Source organism: Ambystoma mexicanum, chromosome 12 (genome assembly GCF_040938575.1).
Source record: "Ambystoma mexicanum isolate Mex_15411 chromosome 12, UKY_AmexF1_1, whole genome shotgun sequence".
Classification (NCBI taxonomy): Eukaryota; Metazoa; Chordata; class Amphibia; order Caudata; family Ambystomatidae; genus Ambystoma; species Ambystoma mexicanum.
This window is the reverse complement of record NC_090936.1, coordinates 1069814047-1069835152: the sequence shown is the minus strand read 5'-3', so window position 1 is coordinate 1069835152 and position 21106 is coordinate 1069814047. Positions and strand designations below refer to the sequence as shown.

The 21106-nt window shown below is 47.9% G+C and overlaps 1 protein-coding gene across 1 annotated transcript in view; it reads left to right on the top strand.

Moving 5' to 3' along the window:
• Positions 1-21106, top strand: part of EXOC4 (exocyst complex component 4) — a 2700837-nt gene that overhangs the window by 1621922 nt on the left and 1057809 nt on the right. Inside the window, exon 11 of the mRNA XM_069629625.1 lies at positions 4670-4889. Coding sequence (XP_069485726.1) covers positions 4670-4889 — 220 coding nt within the window. The remainder of the gene's footprint in view (positions 1-4669; positions 4890-21106) is intronic.

Here is a 21106-nt window from a genome sequence, read left to right as displayed (position 1 = left end):
TGTTGAAGATGTGAAGCATTTTCTTTTGGAGTGCCCGCTCTATTGGAAAATAAGGAAGCAATACCTTTTGCACTCTGTCATTGTAAACAGGATATTATCTTCAATGAGCGCTTTCTTTTTTTGAATTAGGCTTGTCGACTGGCGCAGTATCAGGAGTTTCAAATTACCTTAACTCGGCATGGGCCTTTAGATCTAGTCACCCTGAAGTGACGTCTTGATTTTACCATATATTTAATTATATTAAGATTTTTTTTAATAGAATTTCTATTTAATAATTTTTCTTGCCAGATATGTATTTTAACCTGACAACTAGAAAACCAGTAGTCAGTTGCTGAGCTAATTTTGTTCTGTTTTCTTGCATGTTAGTTCGAACAACATTTTATTACAGTAAAACTCATCTAATCTATTTCTCTAGAGGATTAGTTGTTACTGTTTTTCAGGTTGGTGAATTCTGTTGCCATATTGTTTTAGAAATGTGATATTTCTAAATAAACGTTAACTGGGCTTAAAAGGGGAAATGGAAATTAAATATGTTAAAATTGACCTTAGGTTGCAGGGTGGGAGAATGGAGTGGACAATTAACAAGTGAGCGCAACACGCCACTCTTAGGACAAAGCACAGTGCTGTCAGACCACTGCAGTGTGGGGATTGGCAGAATATAACTATTAAAATAACATATACTTCTGAGGTAATTTGGGCAATTGCTGTAAATGGATTTGTGGACATGGCAGATCTGCTCAAACTGCATTTAATCCCTTATAAGAATCCAGGGGTAGGACATAAGGCAGAGGTTCATATGTTAATGAGTTGGCCATGTGGGATAACAAGGGTGGTGTGGGTTTGGCTAGCTTAGTGCTTCTAAATGGAATTGATGGGGAGATCACCATGTAGATCAATTGCAATAGTTACATGAAATTGACAGGTAATTGGCATTGATGCTAGTGCTCAAGTCTTTTACTAGTTGACTGCGTCAAAGTGAGTGAACAAAATCCTGCAGCCAATGTTTGCGTGAGACATGGGTCTGGTGTCACTGTTAGTATTATTTTGCAATGCATATTAATTTGGAAATAGGTTTGATTTTATAATACGTTAGGCAAAACAAACACCAACATCAGCAGTGTACCTGGTGTTTCATTCTTTTTCGGGAATTGCAATAGTCCAAGCATGATCAAATGGTGGCACTTATGATTGCCATCTTTGCAGTGAGTAACAAGATGGGAAGGCATGTTTATGGCCTTTATTTATAAAGTCCCAGTATTTTCAATGTGTGACGCTGTGGAGGGTGTAAGGAAAGGCTTGGTATCATTAATGAAGACCGACACAAATGAGACACAGTTCAAGGGTGTTTATAGGACTTCAATGGGTTGGTTGAACGCGTATCTAACCCTAAATCTAAGGATGGGAGCAAGCTACAACCATCAAATAATACTAACACAGTCTTAGTAGAGTCTCTGTCAAAATAAATAGTGCCTATACTAAAAAACAATTGCCAATTCTTACCACTAATAACAAATGGTGTCGGAAAATGATGTATGCAAAAGAAAAGTATTCAAGAAACAATATGTCAGGCTAATGGCTTTCCTTCCCCACATTTTCAGCACGGGACAAAGGGGCACACTCAAGCTTCGCACACACTTTGGCTTCTCTAGCACAAGGATGCAGTTCAGAACATAGCTATCTGTGTCTTCTGCGCCAAAGTCTCTTTTCCAATAAAAGTCTCTTATTCACAGAATGCCTGAAGTAACAAATGCTAGAGTTCCTTTCTTGTCAGGATTTTCACATTCACAAATTCTTTGGGTGTCTTACTCCTTCAGTCGAGTTCAGGCCCCTTTTCATCAGTTCATAAGGATCTCCCTCAGTCGGGCTCAGACTGCTTTTCACCAGTTTACAACGAAAACAACCGTCAAGGACCTTTGAATTTGCTTTAGCTCAACCTCAGCATGACCACCTATAACCTCACTGTTAAATATAGGCTTCCCTCTGCTGGGCTCGAGGCTTTCAGCCACAATTTGGTTGTGCCTCTCTGGCACCAATGGGGTTTTGATTTGTGTATAGTTCTTCTTTTCCAAACTTCAATCTCAACTCCCCCTCATCGAGATATATACTTAATTTTTCATAGTTCACAACTCAGTTTTTCAAAAAGGCATTATACTTTTAGCCCAACCACTCTGTTACTTTTAACCTTTTCACAACCTCGCCTTTTGCTTTTCATTTATACTTTCTCTCTGTATACTTTTAATAGTTCATACTTCTTGGTTGTGATTTCACTTTTTCTTTCAAGAATTTTAGCTGATTCATTTTCAGCACTGCAAGTCCCAGCATGCTTCATTCACCATAGGTTTTTCACACTTGAATGTTTATGCAATCACTTTCAATGGTTCCATGTGTTAAAATCGCAGCAAAAATGGCCGTGGACACAAAATATTGTGGCAAAAAGACTGTGATCTTGCCGCCGCAATCCATGTAAAGGATGCGAGGGACACACCTGCAACCCTTGGACCATTATACCATTTAAGAGGACCGAAGGACACCCCAGCAACCCCCAATCCCCTTAAATAGTGTAATGGGGTACACCTTTAACGGGTCAAACCACAGCATTTTTGCCACAATTTTTTGTACAGTTGACATTTTTGCCACGATTTTTACTGCATACCCTTTCAATGGGGTTTCTTTGTTTAGACTCGCACTGAAAGCGTCCCAGTGTTTCTGGTTTCTCTGAAAGTTACCGGTGCTTGTGCTTGAAATGAGCGCGTACTTCTCGGTGCTCCTCCTTCGCCTCTGGTCTTAGTCTGTTTGCCCCTTTTGCATTCCGGCGTTCCCGCAATGCCTGAGGAGAGTGAGCACACGCTTGGGATGTCAAAGAAGTGATTTTCTCCAGCCCCGCTTCCCGCTGTACTGGCTCTGCACCACAGAGGTTCTGCTCCAGCGCCCCTCTTTAGAGTAGACCCTCTCACATCAGGGCTCCATGATTTGGCACCTTCTTAACAGCCCGGCTTCCTGCAGCTCCCACCAGCGCTTCGCCTTGCAGCATTGAAGCTTGTAGCTTCTGCCTCCACTGCTGCTTTGTGCTTCTCCTTCTGGACGGCGTCCACAGCTTCCTTTAAGTGCTCCACTTTTTATACTGGCTAGGAGGTTTAATTGGGGATAGGTGCGAGTAGTTGTCTAGCTCAGCCGCACTCTGACTGACCTTATTAATGAACCAAGATGGAGATTGCCCATAGGAACTCGTGGTGCATTGGTCCCTATGGGTAATCTTCATTGTTCTTGTTTGCCTCTTCCTCATCCCATTGGTTTTAAGAAACAGTAGTGGGGGACAATTATGGGAGTTGTAGTTATCAGGAGGGATTATAGAAAAACCCTGGGCCCTCCTCTCAGGGTAAATGGGGTGAGTGTATGAGGTTGGTTTTAATTTCCTGGGATGTTTTTTCCTTCTTGTTAAAGAAATATACTGGGGTATGAGGGAATTTGACAGTATCCTATAGAAACTGAAGGGGTGTTGGTTAGGGGTTCACCGAAAAATGGGGAAATACTGTGTCTTTCCCTTTGATGTTTCTAGCCATTCCCTAAGGTTCTGGGAAGTGAAATGCCCTCTGGTGTTTCACAAGCGTGAGAGGGGAGTTCGAGCAAGTGTGTTGCAGATGGTGGCTGAGGTCCTGAAGAGTTTCAAGAGAGGAGGTGGGATTTCCCAGGTTGTGGTTCCAAGGGATGGGGGTTTTGGGGATAATAGGAGGATTTGTTTGGAAAGGAGTTTGATTTTGAATTTTGTTATGTTGAGGCTGTGCTATTTTTCACACTCCAATGAAACAGGAGATCCCATAATGGATGTCACCAGCAACCTGGTCCAGTTGAAACTAGATATTGAGATGATCAGCATCACATTCAAATTGAAGGCTGATGACATTTATTGAGGTAGTGAAGGCCTTGGCATACATGTGCACAAACAAAAGTGAGTGGGAGGCCCCTACAGGAACCACAGGGAGTCTGATTTTGAAACCGTTTTCTTTGGGTTGTAAGCCAATTCCAAACTTTGACGCAGAAGTTTGAGTTGAGTACTTCTGTCCCTTTAGCTGTACATAGGAAGAACTTCAAAGCTGATGAGCACTAAAACAAAATGAATTATCTGTGCGGATATCAGTTTGCAATCTCTAAATAATGCATGCAAATCCAGGTAGAGACACTAATTACTTCAACTAAATATACTCATCAATGTGTCCTTTGTTGTTCCTGGAGTGTATTTTCTTTTTTTTTTAATGGAGTTGTCATGTATGTGAGACAATGAAACATTTATCTGCCCATGACCTATCTTCTCTTCCGAGCTATATTGCTCCCGATACATCCTTATGGATTGAGGTGGCTCACAAAACTGAAAAAAGACCTAATGAAATTCCACCGCTCTTGCACTATGTCGTCTGCTGCTGTATAGCGGTGGCCAGAATCTGGCACTCTGCAAGGGTTGGGGGCAGTGGGGGCAAAGGTGGAGACTACAGTGGTTTTACCTTGTTTTACCCAGGGATATTGGTGAAGAGATAGTGAATGCATAGTGAAAGGACCTCTAAAAAGGGACCCTTTGTATTGATGTTTGAAAGGACAACCTACATGTTTACTCTTTCTGTGCATCACACACACTTTAATGTGCCTATACTTATTAAAGTGACTTTTCTTCCCTTAGGTTCATTCAGGAGATTGAGCATGCCATGGGGCCTGGCCCGGCCAAGGCCTGCCCTCTCAGAGAGTTTCTCACCGTCTACATCAAGAACATCTTCCTCAGCCAGGTCCTGGCAGAGATCAACAAGGAGATCGAGGGGGCGACCAAGGTGTCTGACCCCCTTAAGATCTTGGCCAACGCAGACACTATGAAGACGTTGGCAGTGCAGCGACCACTCCTGCAGGTACTGTGAACATGTGCAGCAAAATGACTCCAAACAGATCACCAGCCATTGTTAATCCAAAATGCAACAGATTGTCAATCCAAACGTGCAAACCTACAGAATGTTTCCCAAAGACCAAACAAATGCATCTATAGGCAATCAGTGTCCCCTGATTATTTAGCATGAATATGGCGAGCAGAAGGATATCTATGCATCATAAAACAAGATTTGTCCTTGAAGTAGTTAAGTTTTTCATATTTCTTACCTGTTATGCAAATATCTGACCTTCTGTTACAGGCGATAACTGCATGTCATAATTTGTTTACAATATTCTTTGATCGCTCTTCCCTGACAGGCATACAAATGATCAGTCTCTATCCTGAAGGCTCACACCCCCTTGCGGGTACACATCTTTCATTTTTAACTCTGCTCCCCCTGAAAATGTATTGGTTTATCGTAGTTCTTTGGTTTATATTTATTTATATAATGGCGCGATTTCATATCCTCGTTCTGAATCCTGCATTTAAACAATCACTTGTACGGTCTTGTGGTAATACTAGTAAAAGGCCTGGTTATGTCACCTGGTAAAGCATTAACATGATTGGACCTCACTGGAGTAGCATAGTTGATTTCTCTTTGACCTTGCACAATTATTTTTTAGTCTCATGGGATAGCCCCAAGATAAACAATGTGTATCAATTTAAGTGGATTCTGGCGATCGGTTCAGAGATCCTAAGAGATTTGTGATTTGCTCGCATATGGTTACCCCAAGATGTGTAGATTAAATTAATTGAAGTGGATTGTGCTAGTATGTATACATAGTACATTTACAATTCTCTTGGGTTCTCTGGATAACTTATAACTGCACATAAAGTGTGATTAAATGCATTTAAATTCTTTTTTTTAAAGTGGCATGAATTCCAAATTGTATACTTCAGAATTTTAAGCATTACTGTAGCAAATGGCCATACAATGGCATCATTGACACAGATCTACACAATTACTTTATTTAATAAATACAGGTTTGGGTGGTTTAAAAGCTATTCTTCTACCTTTTTGTTTTACATTTTGATTTCATGGGTAGAAACACCTTATTTACGTATGTAGATGATTTGGAGGTCTTAAGCTGCTGGCCAACATTGATGGAGCACAGATTATCTGGCACTACATTAAACAGAATGGTCTATTAACCGCCATCTGTCATTGCTGGATTATCAAATGCTGGATAACAAAATTTCGGGGCTAGATAACAGAGGTTCCAAATAACAGAATGCCGGTAGACTACCTGGAAGGACCGGAAGCTCCGTTATAAAAAGTTTTTCTATATTTATAGGCTCTCTACTACTCGTAATACGGACATTCGGTTATCTGGCATATTTGGTTATCAAGCTCCATTGGATCTGCATTGGTTCCATCTTACAAACTTTTCACTCTATATCGTCTGAAGTGTGGAATATGGAAATTATGTTTTGGGGTTCTGAGTCTGACTCTGTCTAGTGGATGGTGACCTACAATTATTGTAATGCAATTCGCCCAGGGGTCAAGTTCTACAAATCAAAGTGGGGGGGACTCATCAATAAACGCAATGTAATGCGATATTGCCATAAATTAGCATATCACGGTGAAATATGCACATTTCATTAAATTAGCTTTGTAACCACCCAAATTGCACAGGATGAATGGCCTTTACCTTTCATAAAATCAACACACACAAAACCAAGAGAGGATATTTTCTTATAATGGTGTTTTTGAAAACATCAAACGGTGTGCATGTTTTAAACTCCAAGAACCAATAGAAATGTTTTCCCTGGAACTTGCCATACCGAAATGGGACATTTCACCTTTAGTTTATTTTTCATCAGGTTATATAGTGCAGTGGTGAAGTGTACGGCTTCCAAGCCTGATGGCTGCGGATCGATCCCTGAGGTCAGCTTTAATTCATAAATTCAAAGAGGACATTCACTGTTTCTCATTTTAGCTGGGTGGGGGACTGAAAGAAGTGGGTGTAGTCTGTCCACCCACGTGTACCCTCGAATTGAGGCCTGATTTCGCCACTCTTCTCCCAACTTTTTCCACGGGTTGAAGGAGTTATAAAGTATAGGTTTTCCTATCTTCGCACCCAGGAAAAACCGATTGACCTATCACAGTCTGCCTTTCCCGGGTGCCATTATGCTTTCACCGCCGCACCTGCCGGGATTTACCGGGGTGCAGGTAGTTTTCTTTTTTTGTCGGACAGGAGATCATCTCCGCGCAAGCCCATCTACCGTTGAAGAAAATTGCAGCCACCATAAAATGGAAAATGGACTAGGTCCCTTTTTGAATGACGGCAGCCATTTTGGGGTATGTTTTGTAAGATCACCTAGTGCCTTTTCCAATTTATGGTGGTGGCCATTTTTTCTTTTTTTTCTTTGACGGAAGATGGGATCGCGCTGAGCTGATCTCCTGTCAGACAAAAAACAATATCTGCACCCCAGTAAATCCCAGAGTGCAAATAGCTTTCACGCCCCGGCAGTGGGCAGACATGAGCTTTAACAGCCCGCAGCTCATGACCGCCCTCACCCCTGCCGCAATGTGAAAGTATATGTGAACACTTGCCCAAACATTTCTTCACTCCAGAGCTAGAATTGTTGGTTCATCTATTAAGCAGTGTCCGATATGTAGAGCATTGCTAGTGCCCAAGAGTCTTGCCACACAACACTGTTTCAATGTTGGGATATTTCTGGGTTTGAGCATATAACCGACACCTTGAACAATTTGTACTGGTTACCTGTAATTGCCGGCATCTGACTTGCTTTGGCCATCATAGGCGCCCAGTGCATGGGGGGGACAAGAGGGACAAGAGTGCCATTTTGTAAATCCGATAGCAGATTGCTGCAAAGACAGCCCAGCACGTTAGGTGACTGTTGCTTATATGTTCTTTTTTTCCAGTTCATGCTGCAAAATGTGCTGTAAAATGTGTTCTTTCAATCTGATCATGGCTACTTCTGCATCACTTCGATCGATGTGGGATTTATTCTCCTGTAGGAAAAATCAGAAGTTGGAGCCTATGCCGACTACAGTGGTGCACACAGTTTTACATGGTAGTAGTGCTCGCTATTTACATTCTAATCTTGTCTGTGGAGGTTATAGTAATAAAGAATGAAATATCGATGAGTACACTTCATTTAAGCAAGGGTTGTACATCAGGAATCGGTAAGCCTGACTTCTTTCATGTGTGGTACCAGGATTGTGAACTTGGTCACACCTGTGACCTTGTATATGTTTATGGGTCACTTGTCACTCCCCCCAGTAACCTCCCCAGCCCCCCCCCCCCCCGCGCCAACGATGTGTTACTTCAGCATTCCTTCAGTTTGGCTTTCTTTTTGTAAGTGTTCACTCAGTCTTTATTTTAAATTCTTGTATTTATTGTAAAGCATGACGTAACGTGAGAATGGTAAGCATCTCAAAGAAGGGAGGACATGACAAAGGAGAACATTATGGCGAGGCAAGGGGTTCTGAAGCAACCAGAGAGAGATGATGGAGTAATAAGTAAACTAGGCTGGAAGACCTAGACAAGCGCACATAGTTGCCTATTTATGGCGAGTTTGATGGTAGCAGCTAGTATGAGCGAAAGAAGAGATCTGAAGTGAAGAGCCTTAGATGATGTCATTTGGGAAGAAAATACAAAACTGACGAAGTATAGTGTAAAGGAAATTGAATGCTTTTTGGCCCAAATTGAAGTTTTCCTGCGTGTGAGATATCTTTTTAGAGGGGTCCTGCTCTTTTTTTTTTTTTAGCAGAAAACCCGAGCTCCCACCCATTACGTCACCTGCCAGGTTGTTGTGAGCCAAATGTTCCTTGAATTGTATTGACACACCTGCCCCGCGCTGTTTTGAACCAGTCATTCTGTCACTCTTCCAAGGACACATACCCCATTTGTCTTTACAGGCTATTGCTTCGTCTCCTCCTAAAGATTTGTTGCTTGCATATAGCAGTTATTGAGCGTTGGGGGACGTACAAAGGCCAGTTAAGGGCCAGCCAGCCCAAGCCCATGTCGGCTATTTGCATAGCCTATTCATCAAGTGCTCAGCATTGGCTACATAGTGGATGCCATTGAGGCCGGTTCTTCTCATGTAGAGTCAAGCCTCTGTTACTCCTGTGGTTTGTCTGCTGCCTCTTGCTGCATTCGTCCCTTGCCTCCTCGTGCCATATGTCAAAGATTTTATTGTCCATGACCTCCGATTGCAGTAAGTCGATATCTCCTGAGGCCAGCTTTGATCTCTCTAGATGCACTCATCCCTTGCTTACTGTGGCCTTTGGTGAATGATGCAATGTGTCTGCAAACACCGGATTCATTGGTTCCCTGCCTCCTCAGGACTCATGTCAATGATTTGATTGTCCCTGACCTCTCTTTGCAATCTGTGTCAGTTTCCTGGGGCCCCCTTTCTCTTATACGACTTGTCCGTGATCTCTTTAGATGCACTCATCTCAAGCTTCTGAGGCCTTTTGTCACTGATGTAACATGTCTGTGACCGCCAGATGCATCCATGCATCCTAAGGCCACATGTTTCTAGTGTGAACTGTCTGTGATTGCTAGATACACTCAACCCATGGTTTTTGAGGCCTAGGGTCACTCATGTGGCTTGTCTTTGACATTTAGATAAATCCATTTACTGCTTCCTAAAGTCTTATATATCAATGATGTGACTTCTCCATGACCTCTGTCTCCATTGCTGTCATGTGCTGCCTGAGGTCTTATGTCACTGATGTGCCTTGTCTGTAATAGTCAACATAATTCTTTCAAAGCCTCCTTGGGCCATGTGTCACAGATGTAACATTTTCATGACCTTGTGCTTGTAAATAAAGAACGTCATTCTGCGAGGCCATGGAAGTTAAATGAATGCTAAACTTTTTTTTTTCATGTTTGATATCTATCTCTGCTTTTTCATTGTCTTTTGCCTTAATACGCTTCAGTATCAAAATAAGGAGCATGTATGCATCTCATCTACATCAACATTTTTCCTCTTATGTTACATACATATATTTTCAACCTGCCTAAATCTTTCTATCGTAATATAAATGCTTACAAAATGAAGCAAAATATTTTGCGATGCTCACTTTACTCATATGTCCCGTCCTATTTCCTCATCCTACCAGAACCTTTGTCAGCGAAAAATTGAGCTTCCCCTTTAAATTTAGTATAAAGCAGGGGGCGCTGTTGAGCAGCCTAGAAAATGGCTGCTTAAACTTTGAGTTCCGTACCTGCCCGCCTAGATCCGACGAATATCGGCGCTCATCCTTAACATTCCACGATAATACTGCCACGATTCATCGGCTAACACTCTCCTTTCTGGGGGCCCGAAGCTTGGAAGAAAATCGGTGTTTGGAACCAGTGCAGGGGTCGCCAGAGCCCGCGGCGGCTTACGTCCTCCATTCCGGCCCTCCACGTTGCTGTCTCGCGGCTGCCTGCGACATCCCCCAACTGGAGGCGCTGCCTCGCTTGCTGCCCATGCGCCATCAACCACAGACACCCTGAGGCGCTTCCTCGTCGAGAAGATCTGCTCTTCCGCTGGTGCCTGCGGAGCCAAGACCTTGTGTGCTCCACCGCCCCGGCCGTGGACATATATCGGGGCGGCCGGCGCTGCTGCTCCGGCGGTGGCAGGGACCAGACAACGAGGCCGCTCAATTCCTACTGCCGTGGGTCGGACTGGCCCCTCCCGCTCCGATACACATAGGCGGCCCCTCTGGCCTGGAGGTGCGGTGACCTAATGGTGCTGCGCCGCACCGTACAATCCTGCGGCATCCCTGTGGACCTGTTGACACCACACAGCGGAGGCTACTCTTCTCCCCCCCCCGGCATCCCTGACACTTGAGCGGCGAAATCTACGGCCGCGGGGCGTTGGCGGTGCCCCCCCCCATGGCTCTCGACAGTCACGGGCCCAAGGCCCCTCCAAGGATCTGCCGGTGCAGGCCCCCTGCGGTGGGCCTAGATTTGAAACACTAGGCCATCAACGCGCCCCTCTGCTGGGGGTCCGCGGCACTACCTGCGACCAGCCGCCGCCCCTACACCTCATCGAACTCGGACCCTGGTTTGCCTCAGTGAGGGGAACGCTGCCCTCTAGGGGCGCAGTCCTACGCGGGCGGACATACGGGTCTAGCCACCCCAAAGGCTATAAGGTGGGTGCTGAAGGCTCCGTTATAACCCTCTGCTTCATCCTGGTGGGGCCCTTTACCCACCCCTCTACTTGCAGTTTGCCCAATGAGCCTGGATACGAACAAAGCGACACTGCCTACATAGAAACCCTCCTGGCTCCCCCCCAGCTTTCGCTACTCGCCTGGCTTGTGGCCGCCATGGACCATCTGCTCGAACCTACTACTGTATAACTCCCTTGGCCACCCGCTGGGCGGCAACCCGCGTGGCCTCCAGTTATGGTCCTGAATAGGCATTGCCCGTGACCCCACCACCCCCATGGGCCCTGCATGTCCATGTGCTGAGAATTCCCGTTGAGGTTCTGGGGCTCACGGGGTGCCATTAAAGGAGAAAGCATCCTACCCTATCAACGTGCACGGCTGAGATCAGTGCCACCCCTTCAAGCATCTGACGGCTCAATACCCAGCGAGCCCACGTATACTCTAATGCAACACTAGCCACACTGGGCGCGCCTAACACCCCCCAGCTCGCTCCACCTTTGGTCCACAGATCCCTTGACACCAGTGCCCGCCCATGGGTTGCCCATTCCCAACCAGTCGGGGCAAACATCTGTACAACCGAGCTCATTTTTCTACACGCTGTAACCACGAGCCAACTGCCGCCCCCACCCCGGGCCTCCTGATCTACGATCCCCACCAAACCTGACAGACTGGGAGCTGCTCCTTATCACAATAATGCCCAACAGAATGCGGGGTACCAGCAAAGTCGGTGCCATAGATAAGTTCACCAAGGCGATTCCCAGAGAGGACCAAGCGTCCTCCTCCACACTACAGGATGATGTAGATACCCTACCGGACACCCGTCAGCCTGACTTGTCTGCAATGATGGAGTCCATGGCCAAAAACTTCACAGCCTGCCATGAAAAATTGGACGATATTAATGCGAATGTTGCCTCCGTAAGAGCTAAACTCGACCAACATGGGGCCAGGATCACCGAGACGGAGCAAAGAATAGGAACTAATGAGGACAATGTCCACAGCCTGCAAAACACAGTCACAGAGCTCGTCCGCGACATGAAGCAGGTCAAGGCCAAGTGCGATGACCTCGAATCTAGGTCGCGAAGAAATAACATTTGCATTGTGGGGGTACCTGAATCGGCGCTGAAGGGGAGGATGGAACTCGCAGTCGAACAACTCCTCAAAGACCTCCTAGATAATCCTGAGCTGTCACCATTTTTCACGGTAGAAAGAGCACACCGCTCACTGGCACGCCGGCCTAAGCCTGGAGATTTCCCCAGGCCAATAATCGCAAAATTGTTAAGCTACAAAGACAGAGACCTTATACTTCGCCTGGCCAGAGAGAAAGGGGAACTGATGCTTGACTCACAAATCATTAGGATCTTCCCCGACTTCTCAGTAGGGGTGCAGATGGAGCGACGCCAATTTGGAGGTGTAAAAAAAATGCTAAGAGACAGGAAAATTGAATACGCGATGCTCTTCCCTGCCCACCTCAAATTCACTCACCGTAACAAACTGTACTTTTTCACTGTCCCGGACGAGGCAGTTAAATTCATCGAGGCACAAATCCCCCTAGTGGATCCCCCAGAGGATCCAACGGATGACTATTAAAATCTGGGCTCCCAAGCCTTAACGGTAGCCCTTCCAAGCCGTGGCCAATTTACAAACCGCTCCCCGGTGGGCCAACTTGTCCCCCTTTCCCTGCGCTATCCTGGGCCTAATACAGCCCCTGCATCAACATCTCAGGAACACTGCCTGCGGAAGGGATACATCCCCAGTTGGCCTGTTCACAACTACATTAATTGGGCCTGAACTTTGAAAACCAAGCCTCACTGTTTGAAGCCGGTTTATGGCACTATTTGTTTTGATCTCGCTTCCTAATAATATGTTTGCTTCACTGTAACCTAAGTTTAATCAAGCCGTTTTGAAGATTTATCATCATAATATGCATTAATACTGTGGGTCAGACGGCAGTGGCAGCCCCTACTGCAGCTGCAATGCCTCTTAAGGCGGGGTGTTTATGTTTGAGCCCCTGTTGGGGTACGGCTCAAGCGTGGCCAAGTTGGGGAAGGCACGCTGTTGGTCACTCCGGGGGTGGGTACTATCACACTGCTAGTTTGGAATGGGCAGTGAGGGTGGGGGGGTGGTGAAGTTGGGGATTGTTTCACGAAAATCGGCAGAACGGTTACGACTGGCCTTGAAGAGAGGCGTGCGTGCGCCACCGCTATATGTATGATTGTAGTCAGAGATGGAACCTTTGTTTGGGATGTTCCATAAATTGTCACCATGGCTATCAAAATGATGACATGGAACGTTCGGGGTTGAACAAACTTCACGAAGTCCCGTAGGATTACTGCATATGCACAAAGACATGGGATCAAGGTACTCCTTTTGCAGGAAACTCACACACTCAAACTCCTATCATCAAACCTGGCGCAGACCTGGGGCCCCAATAGATTCTATACTCAATACTCTACTCAGTCCAGTGGAGTCTTGATTCTTATATTCACAAATCGGTTAAATTCACGCTCCACACAGCCCACATCGATACAGACGGCAGATATGTGATCCTCCATTGCACTCTGGATAACGAGGAATGCTTGATAGCCAACTCATATGGCCCCAACACTGATTCCCCCGAATTCATAGATGTTGTAACTGATATCCTAGCAAGATATGTAGAAGTCCCTATTATATGGGGGGGGGTATGAATTTTATACTTGACAATGTCCTGGATAGAACAACCACCTCACGCAGGGTCACCTCCCGTGCTGCCAAACAACTTCATACACACATGGATTCCCTAAACTTACACGATGTATGGAGAACGTTCCATCCCCAGGAAAGGGACTACACTTTCCACTCAACAGTACACAATAGTTCTTCAAGAATTGATATGTTCCTACTGTCGGGGTGCTAGGTAGGCAAGGTGACGAATGTTAAGATCCTTGCACGGACGCTCTCCGATCACTCTCCTGTATTGCTACAGATCCAGCTGGGTAGGACCCTCTCCCCTCGACCCCCCCCCCTGGCGCTTTAAATCTAATGCGCTGTCCGACATTATCTTTAAAGCTGAGATCCTATCTGATATAAACGTTTTTTTAAAAAATAACAATACACAGGACACCACCGAGGGGACCCGTTGGGAGGCATTTAAGGTATATATCAGTGGGATGTGCATCTCAAGGGAGGCCGGGGTTTTCAAGTCCATAAGGCAGGCCCTAACCAATTCTGAAACGAAGCTTAAAGCACTGGAACGGGAACATGCTTCTGCACCAGCCCCGGCAACTCTAGCAAAAATCAGAGCGGAACTAGAAATATTTGAATCTCATGCCCTGAGTGAGGTATGATACTATGCTTGCCCAGTGGCCGCCCGAAGGTATGGTGAGGGGGACAGACCTGGGAGGACCCTGGCTAAACTAGTTCGTGCAGAGAGGGGCAGAACCCAAATAGATAGCATTCTTGATGAACAGGGCTCACGACACTGGTCTGACCAAACCATCATTGACACCTTCGCTAGTCTTTATGCCACTCTATATGGCCTTCAGCCAGAACACACAGCCCAGGACCTGGACGACCTGCTAGAAAACATCCCTATGAGTCTCATTTCCCAAATTACTAAGGAACAACTAGATGCCCCGTTCACCTTGGATGAGATAGTCCGGGTAATTTCAGACATTTGCAAGAACAAGGCCCCCGGTCCAGACGGACTCACATCTGAGTTCTACCAGGAGCATGTTGCCATTCTGGCTCCTGTACTATATGGGGTCTGGGCCGAATCACTACGATTAACCACTCTCCCTCCCTCCTTTAAGAGAAGCCCTGATCACCGTCCTCCCCAAACCGGTTAAGCCCCCAGACGAATGCGGTTCCTATAGGCCCTTATCGCTTATCAATACGGACACAAAGATGTTTGCTAAAATAATAGCGAACAGGTTCCTTCCATTCATGCCCCATCTAGTCCACGCAGACCAAAACGGATTTGTTCCCGGCCGCTCTACAGCACTTAATATCCGCCGTATATTCAATGTGATGACCAGAATTGACCCAGACGCGGACGCAGTGGCAGTCGCACTAGACGCCCAGAAGGCGTTTGACATGGTCTCATGGCAATACCTACGGGCCGTGCTGGGGAAAATGGGTGTTGGAACAAATATGATCGCCTACATAAAACTCCTGTATACAGGACCTATGGCCAGGGTGCTGGTCAACTACAATGTCTCCTCACCATTCGCGCTACATAGGGGAACCCGCCAGGGATGTCCGTTCTCCCCTATCCTTTTTGCGCTCGCCATTGAGCCTATGGTGGACCATGTCAGGAATAGGCACACCCTTAAAGGTATTCGTCTACAGGACGCACCGGAAATCATCTCACTGTATGCTGATGATGTGCTTCTATATGTTAGAAACCCCTCCACATATCTAGACCTAATCATCCGAGACATAACTAAAATTGGCACGTACTCTGGCTTCACCATCAACTATTCTAAATCAGAAATATTCCCTCTCACTGTGGCGACCCTACAACCATCATGTGAATACCCCCTACACTGGTCCCCAGGTGGCATCAGATACCTCGCGTGCAAGTATCGCTAACCAGAGCCTCTTTACTGGCGGATAACTACGAGACTGCGGTACAGCTCATTGAATCCAGAATGCTCAAATGGCACAATCTTCCACTGTCCCTTGCGGGCAGGCTATCCCTAATAAAAATGATCGTGGTTCCCAAGCTCCTCTATATCTTTGCTAATGTTCCTGTGTGGCCCAGGATGCACTATTTTAAGAGGCTCCACTCGGCGTGTGCCCAATTTCTCTGGCATTCTGGAGCCGTCCGCAAGAAGTGGCAACATATGACCTTGCCCTACGAAAAAGGTGGTTTCGCAGCCCCCGACCTAACATTGTACTGGATTGCGGCACAGGCCCAACATGCCACACACTGGTACGCGCACCTGAATCCGCCCCCACATGTCAAATTAGAGAAACTGGCGGGCGATGGGAACAACATCATGACCTTAGTATTACACCCTACATTCCAGACGGATGCCCCAGCAGACCCTGTGGCCACCACGATCAGAGCATGGAATAGCATTCTGGATTCGAAACAAGAGTATCGCCCGTACTACAAATGGCTTCCCATATGGCAATTCCCTGGGCTCTCCCCCCACACACGACCAGCACTTCCTCCGACACTGGGGAAACCTGGGCTACCGTGCACTAACTGACCTATATCCCGACGGTAAATGTATTACTCCTCTAACATGGCGGCCTGAACACTCCAACTCACCGCTGGAGCTACTACAATACTTCAGGCTAAGAGCGGCCGTCTGTGAAATATGGCCCTCCTACCCAGATGAGGCCCCAGACTCACAAGAACTCCAATACATATCAAATTCCATAGGAGGTAGGGGCATAATATCCTCCCTATACAAGATGCAGCTGGGTAAACTAGAGGACATATCCCCAAAACCACGGGAAGCTTGGGCCAGAGAGCTAGAAAGAGAAATCACTGGAGAGATGTGGAACAAAATGTGTGCGCACACGCGCAAGGTCTCTCTGAGCGCTAGATTCCGCTGCATACAATACAAACTCCTTAACAGACTGTATTACACACCACTCAGAATTGCGACATTTTCTTGCACCCCGACTCACACATGCCCGAAATGTACATCTGAAGATGCAGATCATATACATATGTTTTGGTCCTGTGCTGCACTGGGTACGTTTTGGCTGGATGTGACGGAAGTGCTCTCAGAGATAGTTGGGTCTCTGGTGGACCTTGACCCATTGGCCTTGTTGTTTGGGGTTTGGGCTGGGGAGGGTGCAAAAAAAATGTCAACATTCTTAAATGTGAGCACTATTGTTGCCAAAAGATGTATATTACAGTGCTGGAAGCGGCGCTCCCCCTCCTACTCTGGAGATGTGGCTGAAAGCCCTTACTTGGGTACAAACATGTGAAGAAGAGTATATTGGATCATTACCCATTCCATCTCGCCCCAAGAATGTGTGTACTGAATTCTGTAGCTATCTAAACAGCAGAGACGAGGTGGAATGGTGCTCCACCCCCCTGCCGGGGCAGCCAGACTCATCATAAGAACTGAACACCTCACTATCCCCCATGCTACGGTGCTTCTCCCTCCCCCAATCTGTGCTGCTTTGTATAGATCATGATGTAATGCCTAAACGCAATTTGTGATTCCTGTTTCTCTCTGTGAAAAATGTGCTGTACCTGTCCTAACCTTCTGCCAATAAACAAAAGTTTAAAAAAAAAAAGTTGTATAAAGTGCGGGGCGCCGATCCAGGTGTGACAACACCCCTCGAGGCCCCGCCCTCCGTCTCTCACCTCTGTCCCTTTTTCCGCACGGGCGTTGTCAGACCTGGCAGCTAGGCGCAGCAACTATATTAACTTTCTGCTTGCTCTCTGTTGTTTTGTTCAATTTTCTTCACCTCTCTTCAGTGCCTTGCCTCCCCCTGTGCATGTCGGCTGCAGGAGGATTCACGAGAGGTGCATCCTGTGACCGCTCGTCCCCAGCCTCAGACCCCCATGCGCTGTGTCTTGAGTGCCTGGGACCTGACCACCACCGGGACGCGTGCATGGTTTCAGCGCTCTTGGTCAACGGGCATTGAAGAATCGGTTGGTGTGTTGGAGGGTGATCTTCCACCCTTCTCCTCCAGCGCACCTTACAGACTTTGTCTCCAGGACCTCCCGTCAAGACAAGGTAGGCCCTTTGTTTAGATTGGCTCCTGAGCACAGAGACTCCTTCCCAGGGGTTGCCATGGTCAAGGGGTCCTTGGATTCAGGTTCTGGCAGGCCCAAGGCTGCTAAGGCTACCGGCTTACAAGCTGAGGAGCCCGGGGGCTCTTTCGGGTGTTTTGTGGGCTGAACCGAGGCTGTCAAGGCTACTGGTACCAAAACCAAGGGGCTCGGGGGCCCTATCGGGCTGTCCTCGGAAGGGCGATCAAGTTCATCCTCCTTATCGACTCCAAGGTGTAAAGGATCCTCAGGTTCTACTGCCAAGAGTCCGTCCTCGGCACAGTCCAGTGTGACACCGGCACAGGGCGATTCAACTACCAGCCAGCTGGCCGAGGGCTCAGTGCCTACCGGAGTGATCTGAGGTTGATGCTTCTGTTTCGGGTTTAGGGCCCAAGGTGTGTCCTCCCATAGCTATGCCAGCATGTGCCTCTGGGCATTTGCGCCCTTCCACACAGGGCATGGCTCAAGACCCCAAGATGGCAGATAGGTACGTGAAGGAGCCTGCTAGGCCGGCGGCCATCTTGGATTCGACTCTGCCTGTGCTCTCGCCCCTTCAATGAGCCTTGCAAGAATGTTCCAGTCCCCTTCCCTCTGGATGCTGCGGCGCACTGTATGGTACAGGTGGCTGGTCTCCTCAGGGGTACATCTACCCATCGCAGCCTTATGGCTACACGTCTCACGCGACTCGGGACTTCGATCAGGAGTGCATATCCAGCTCTTCAGAGAGCCAGCCCCCGAGCGACCCAGCGGCTTGCGAGGATCGCTTTTTTGAGCGCTAACTCCCCCTCCTCATGCATTCTCCACAGATGACTAGCTCCTCGAGGACACAGTGATGGAGGTGATACTGCAGGTTGTGCCTCCCCGGCCTCCTCCACTGGGCCCTCTGCCTGTTCCTCCAGCGCTGTTGGTGCCAGTGCCTGTCCCTCTCCCAGCTCAGGCCTTACGGGTTAATCCGACCTCTCCGCTGCCTCCTGTACCACCAATGCCACCCCCTCAACAACTGTTAAATCTGTTTTCGGCTCCGGACCTTGGGGGTACCCTGTTGGCACATGTGTTCAGGGCACAGACTCGCCTCAGTCTGTAAAAAATAAATAAAAGGGATTGGGTGACGATGGTGATGATGATGCCCAGGACACTGATCCCTCAGCATCTTTTGAGGCCTTTCATGATCACCTTCTGGCCCTTTGCGGAATTCTTGGGGGTCCCCCTGCCTGAGGAAGTCCCCCAGGAGTCGGGAGTGCTAGCAGAGGTTTTGGACAAGCGCACCACAATCCGTTCTGGCATCCCTCGCCTGAAAGATGTCCTGCAGGTGATGAGAAGGATCTGGGTGAAGCTCAGGGCCAACGCCCACATGAACAAGAAGTTGGACAGCAGGTTCAGGCTAATGGAGGGGGAGCCAGTCCTCCTGTACTCTCATCCTCATCCACACTTTTCGGTGATGGCTGCAGCCTCGCTCTATTCTAAGCCATCGTCTTTGTCCTCGTTAGCTACCTCCAGTTGTCCAGGTCCTTGAGTCTTTGGCAAAACAATGCTATGCCATATCAGGGCTGCATCTGCGGCAGGCCAATGCCAACGCCCTTTTAGCCATGGCTAACCAGAAGCTCTGGCAGGAGCTCGGGGAGTTTCTGCCCGACCTCCTCCTGGAGAGGCAAGCCTCTTTCAAGGCTGGTCTGGCGGATGCCCTGGCCGTTGCGCAGGACCACATGGAGTCTTCGGTCTCCCACACCGATGCAGCCAGCAAAGGGCTGTGCCTGGGAGTCGAGATGAGAAGGACAGCGTGGATGCATGCCACTAAATTTTCATCTGATGTGCAAGAGCATACCTTAGATCTTCCCTTCGAGGGTGTGAACCTCTTTCATTCGTTAGCCAATGATGAGTTGACAAAGAAGAAAACCTCCACACGAACCACTAGGTGCATGGCCTCCTTACATAGCCAGGGCAGAAGTCCTTCCCTCAGTCTCATGGCAGGACTGACTTCAATCCCTGCGCTTTCACCGGCTTCAAGGGGCTTCCGGACAGCGGTACGTGGAGGCCTGATGGGTCGCCCAGCCACAACAGGAAGAAGCAGCATTGTTTTCCACTCCCACTCCTCTGGCCCCACCTCAGACACCAAGAAGCAGTGACGTCACAGTCAGTGAGCACAGCTGACTCTCTTCCAGAACAGATTGAAGCGTTAATTCAGGAGTCCTTGGATCCTTTCTGTAGTCTCTTCACAGGTTTCAGTCTTCCTCTTCCTTTTCCTCTACCATCCTCCCCTCCTCTGTCAGGTAGGGTACTTGGCTCTTTTACGGGAGATCCTTTCTCTTCTGGAGATGCAGGCAGTGGAACGGTTCCTCAGTTAGACAGGGGCTCCGGTTACTACTCCAGGATTTCTGCGGTACTCAAGAACACAACCAGGCCTGCCTGAAGGGTAGTCCTCAACCTGTAATTTCTCAACCCGTCTTTACCGCTCAAATGCTTCAAGATGATTACTTTCTCGCTCGCACATAGCGGAATCCCTGTGTGCAGGGGACTGGATATGTTCCCTAGATCTCAAGGATGCATACCTTCATGTCCCCATTTACCAGCCGCATCAGATGTTTCTGCAGTTCACAATTATGTTGCACCACTTCCAGGACATGGTGCTGCCCTTTGGTCTCAATTCAGCCCCTCATTTGTTTACGAAACTGATAAATGTGGTGGCTGGTCTCCTCCGCCTGGAGGGCCATCACTTATACCAGTATCGGGAGGACTGGCTAGTTAGGGCCAGCTCTCTCATGGGGCGGTGCACTCCTGTCAACGGCTGGCGGACATTATGCACTAGCTGGGATTTTCCCCTCAATCGGAGCAAGTCGCAGCTGGCTCACGCCCAGGATCTGGTCTTCCTGGGAGTGCACTGGGACACTGTGGCACAGTGTGTGTGTTCCCCACGCCCGAGAGGCACCTCGCCCTCCGCAGGGCCGGTTGTGCACTTTCTGGCCAACTCGACAACCTCAGCATGGTGACTCCAGCACCTTCTGGGTCTGTTGGCATCTTGCGTGCTCACAACACACCCGCCTCAAGATGAGGCACCTCCAGCTCCACCTGGTTGCCAATTGGGACCAGGAAGCGGGGTCCCAGTCAGACAGGATCCCAATACCCCTGTTCCTCCTCCCGGATCTTCGCTGGTTGCTTTTGGACTGCAATGTGGCAGTGAGAACCCCTTTACCTGGCCGGAGCCCACTCTGGTGGTGACTGCAGACTCCTCTATTTCGGGTTGGACGGATACTGTGCAGGGCTACTCCATTCATGGGGCATATCAATCTGCTCAAGCTAAGGGCAGTGTGCCTGGCGCTCAAGGCTTTTCTGACCCTCATCGGGG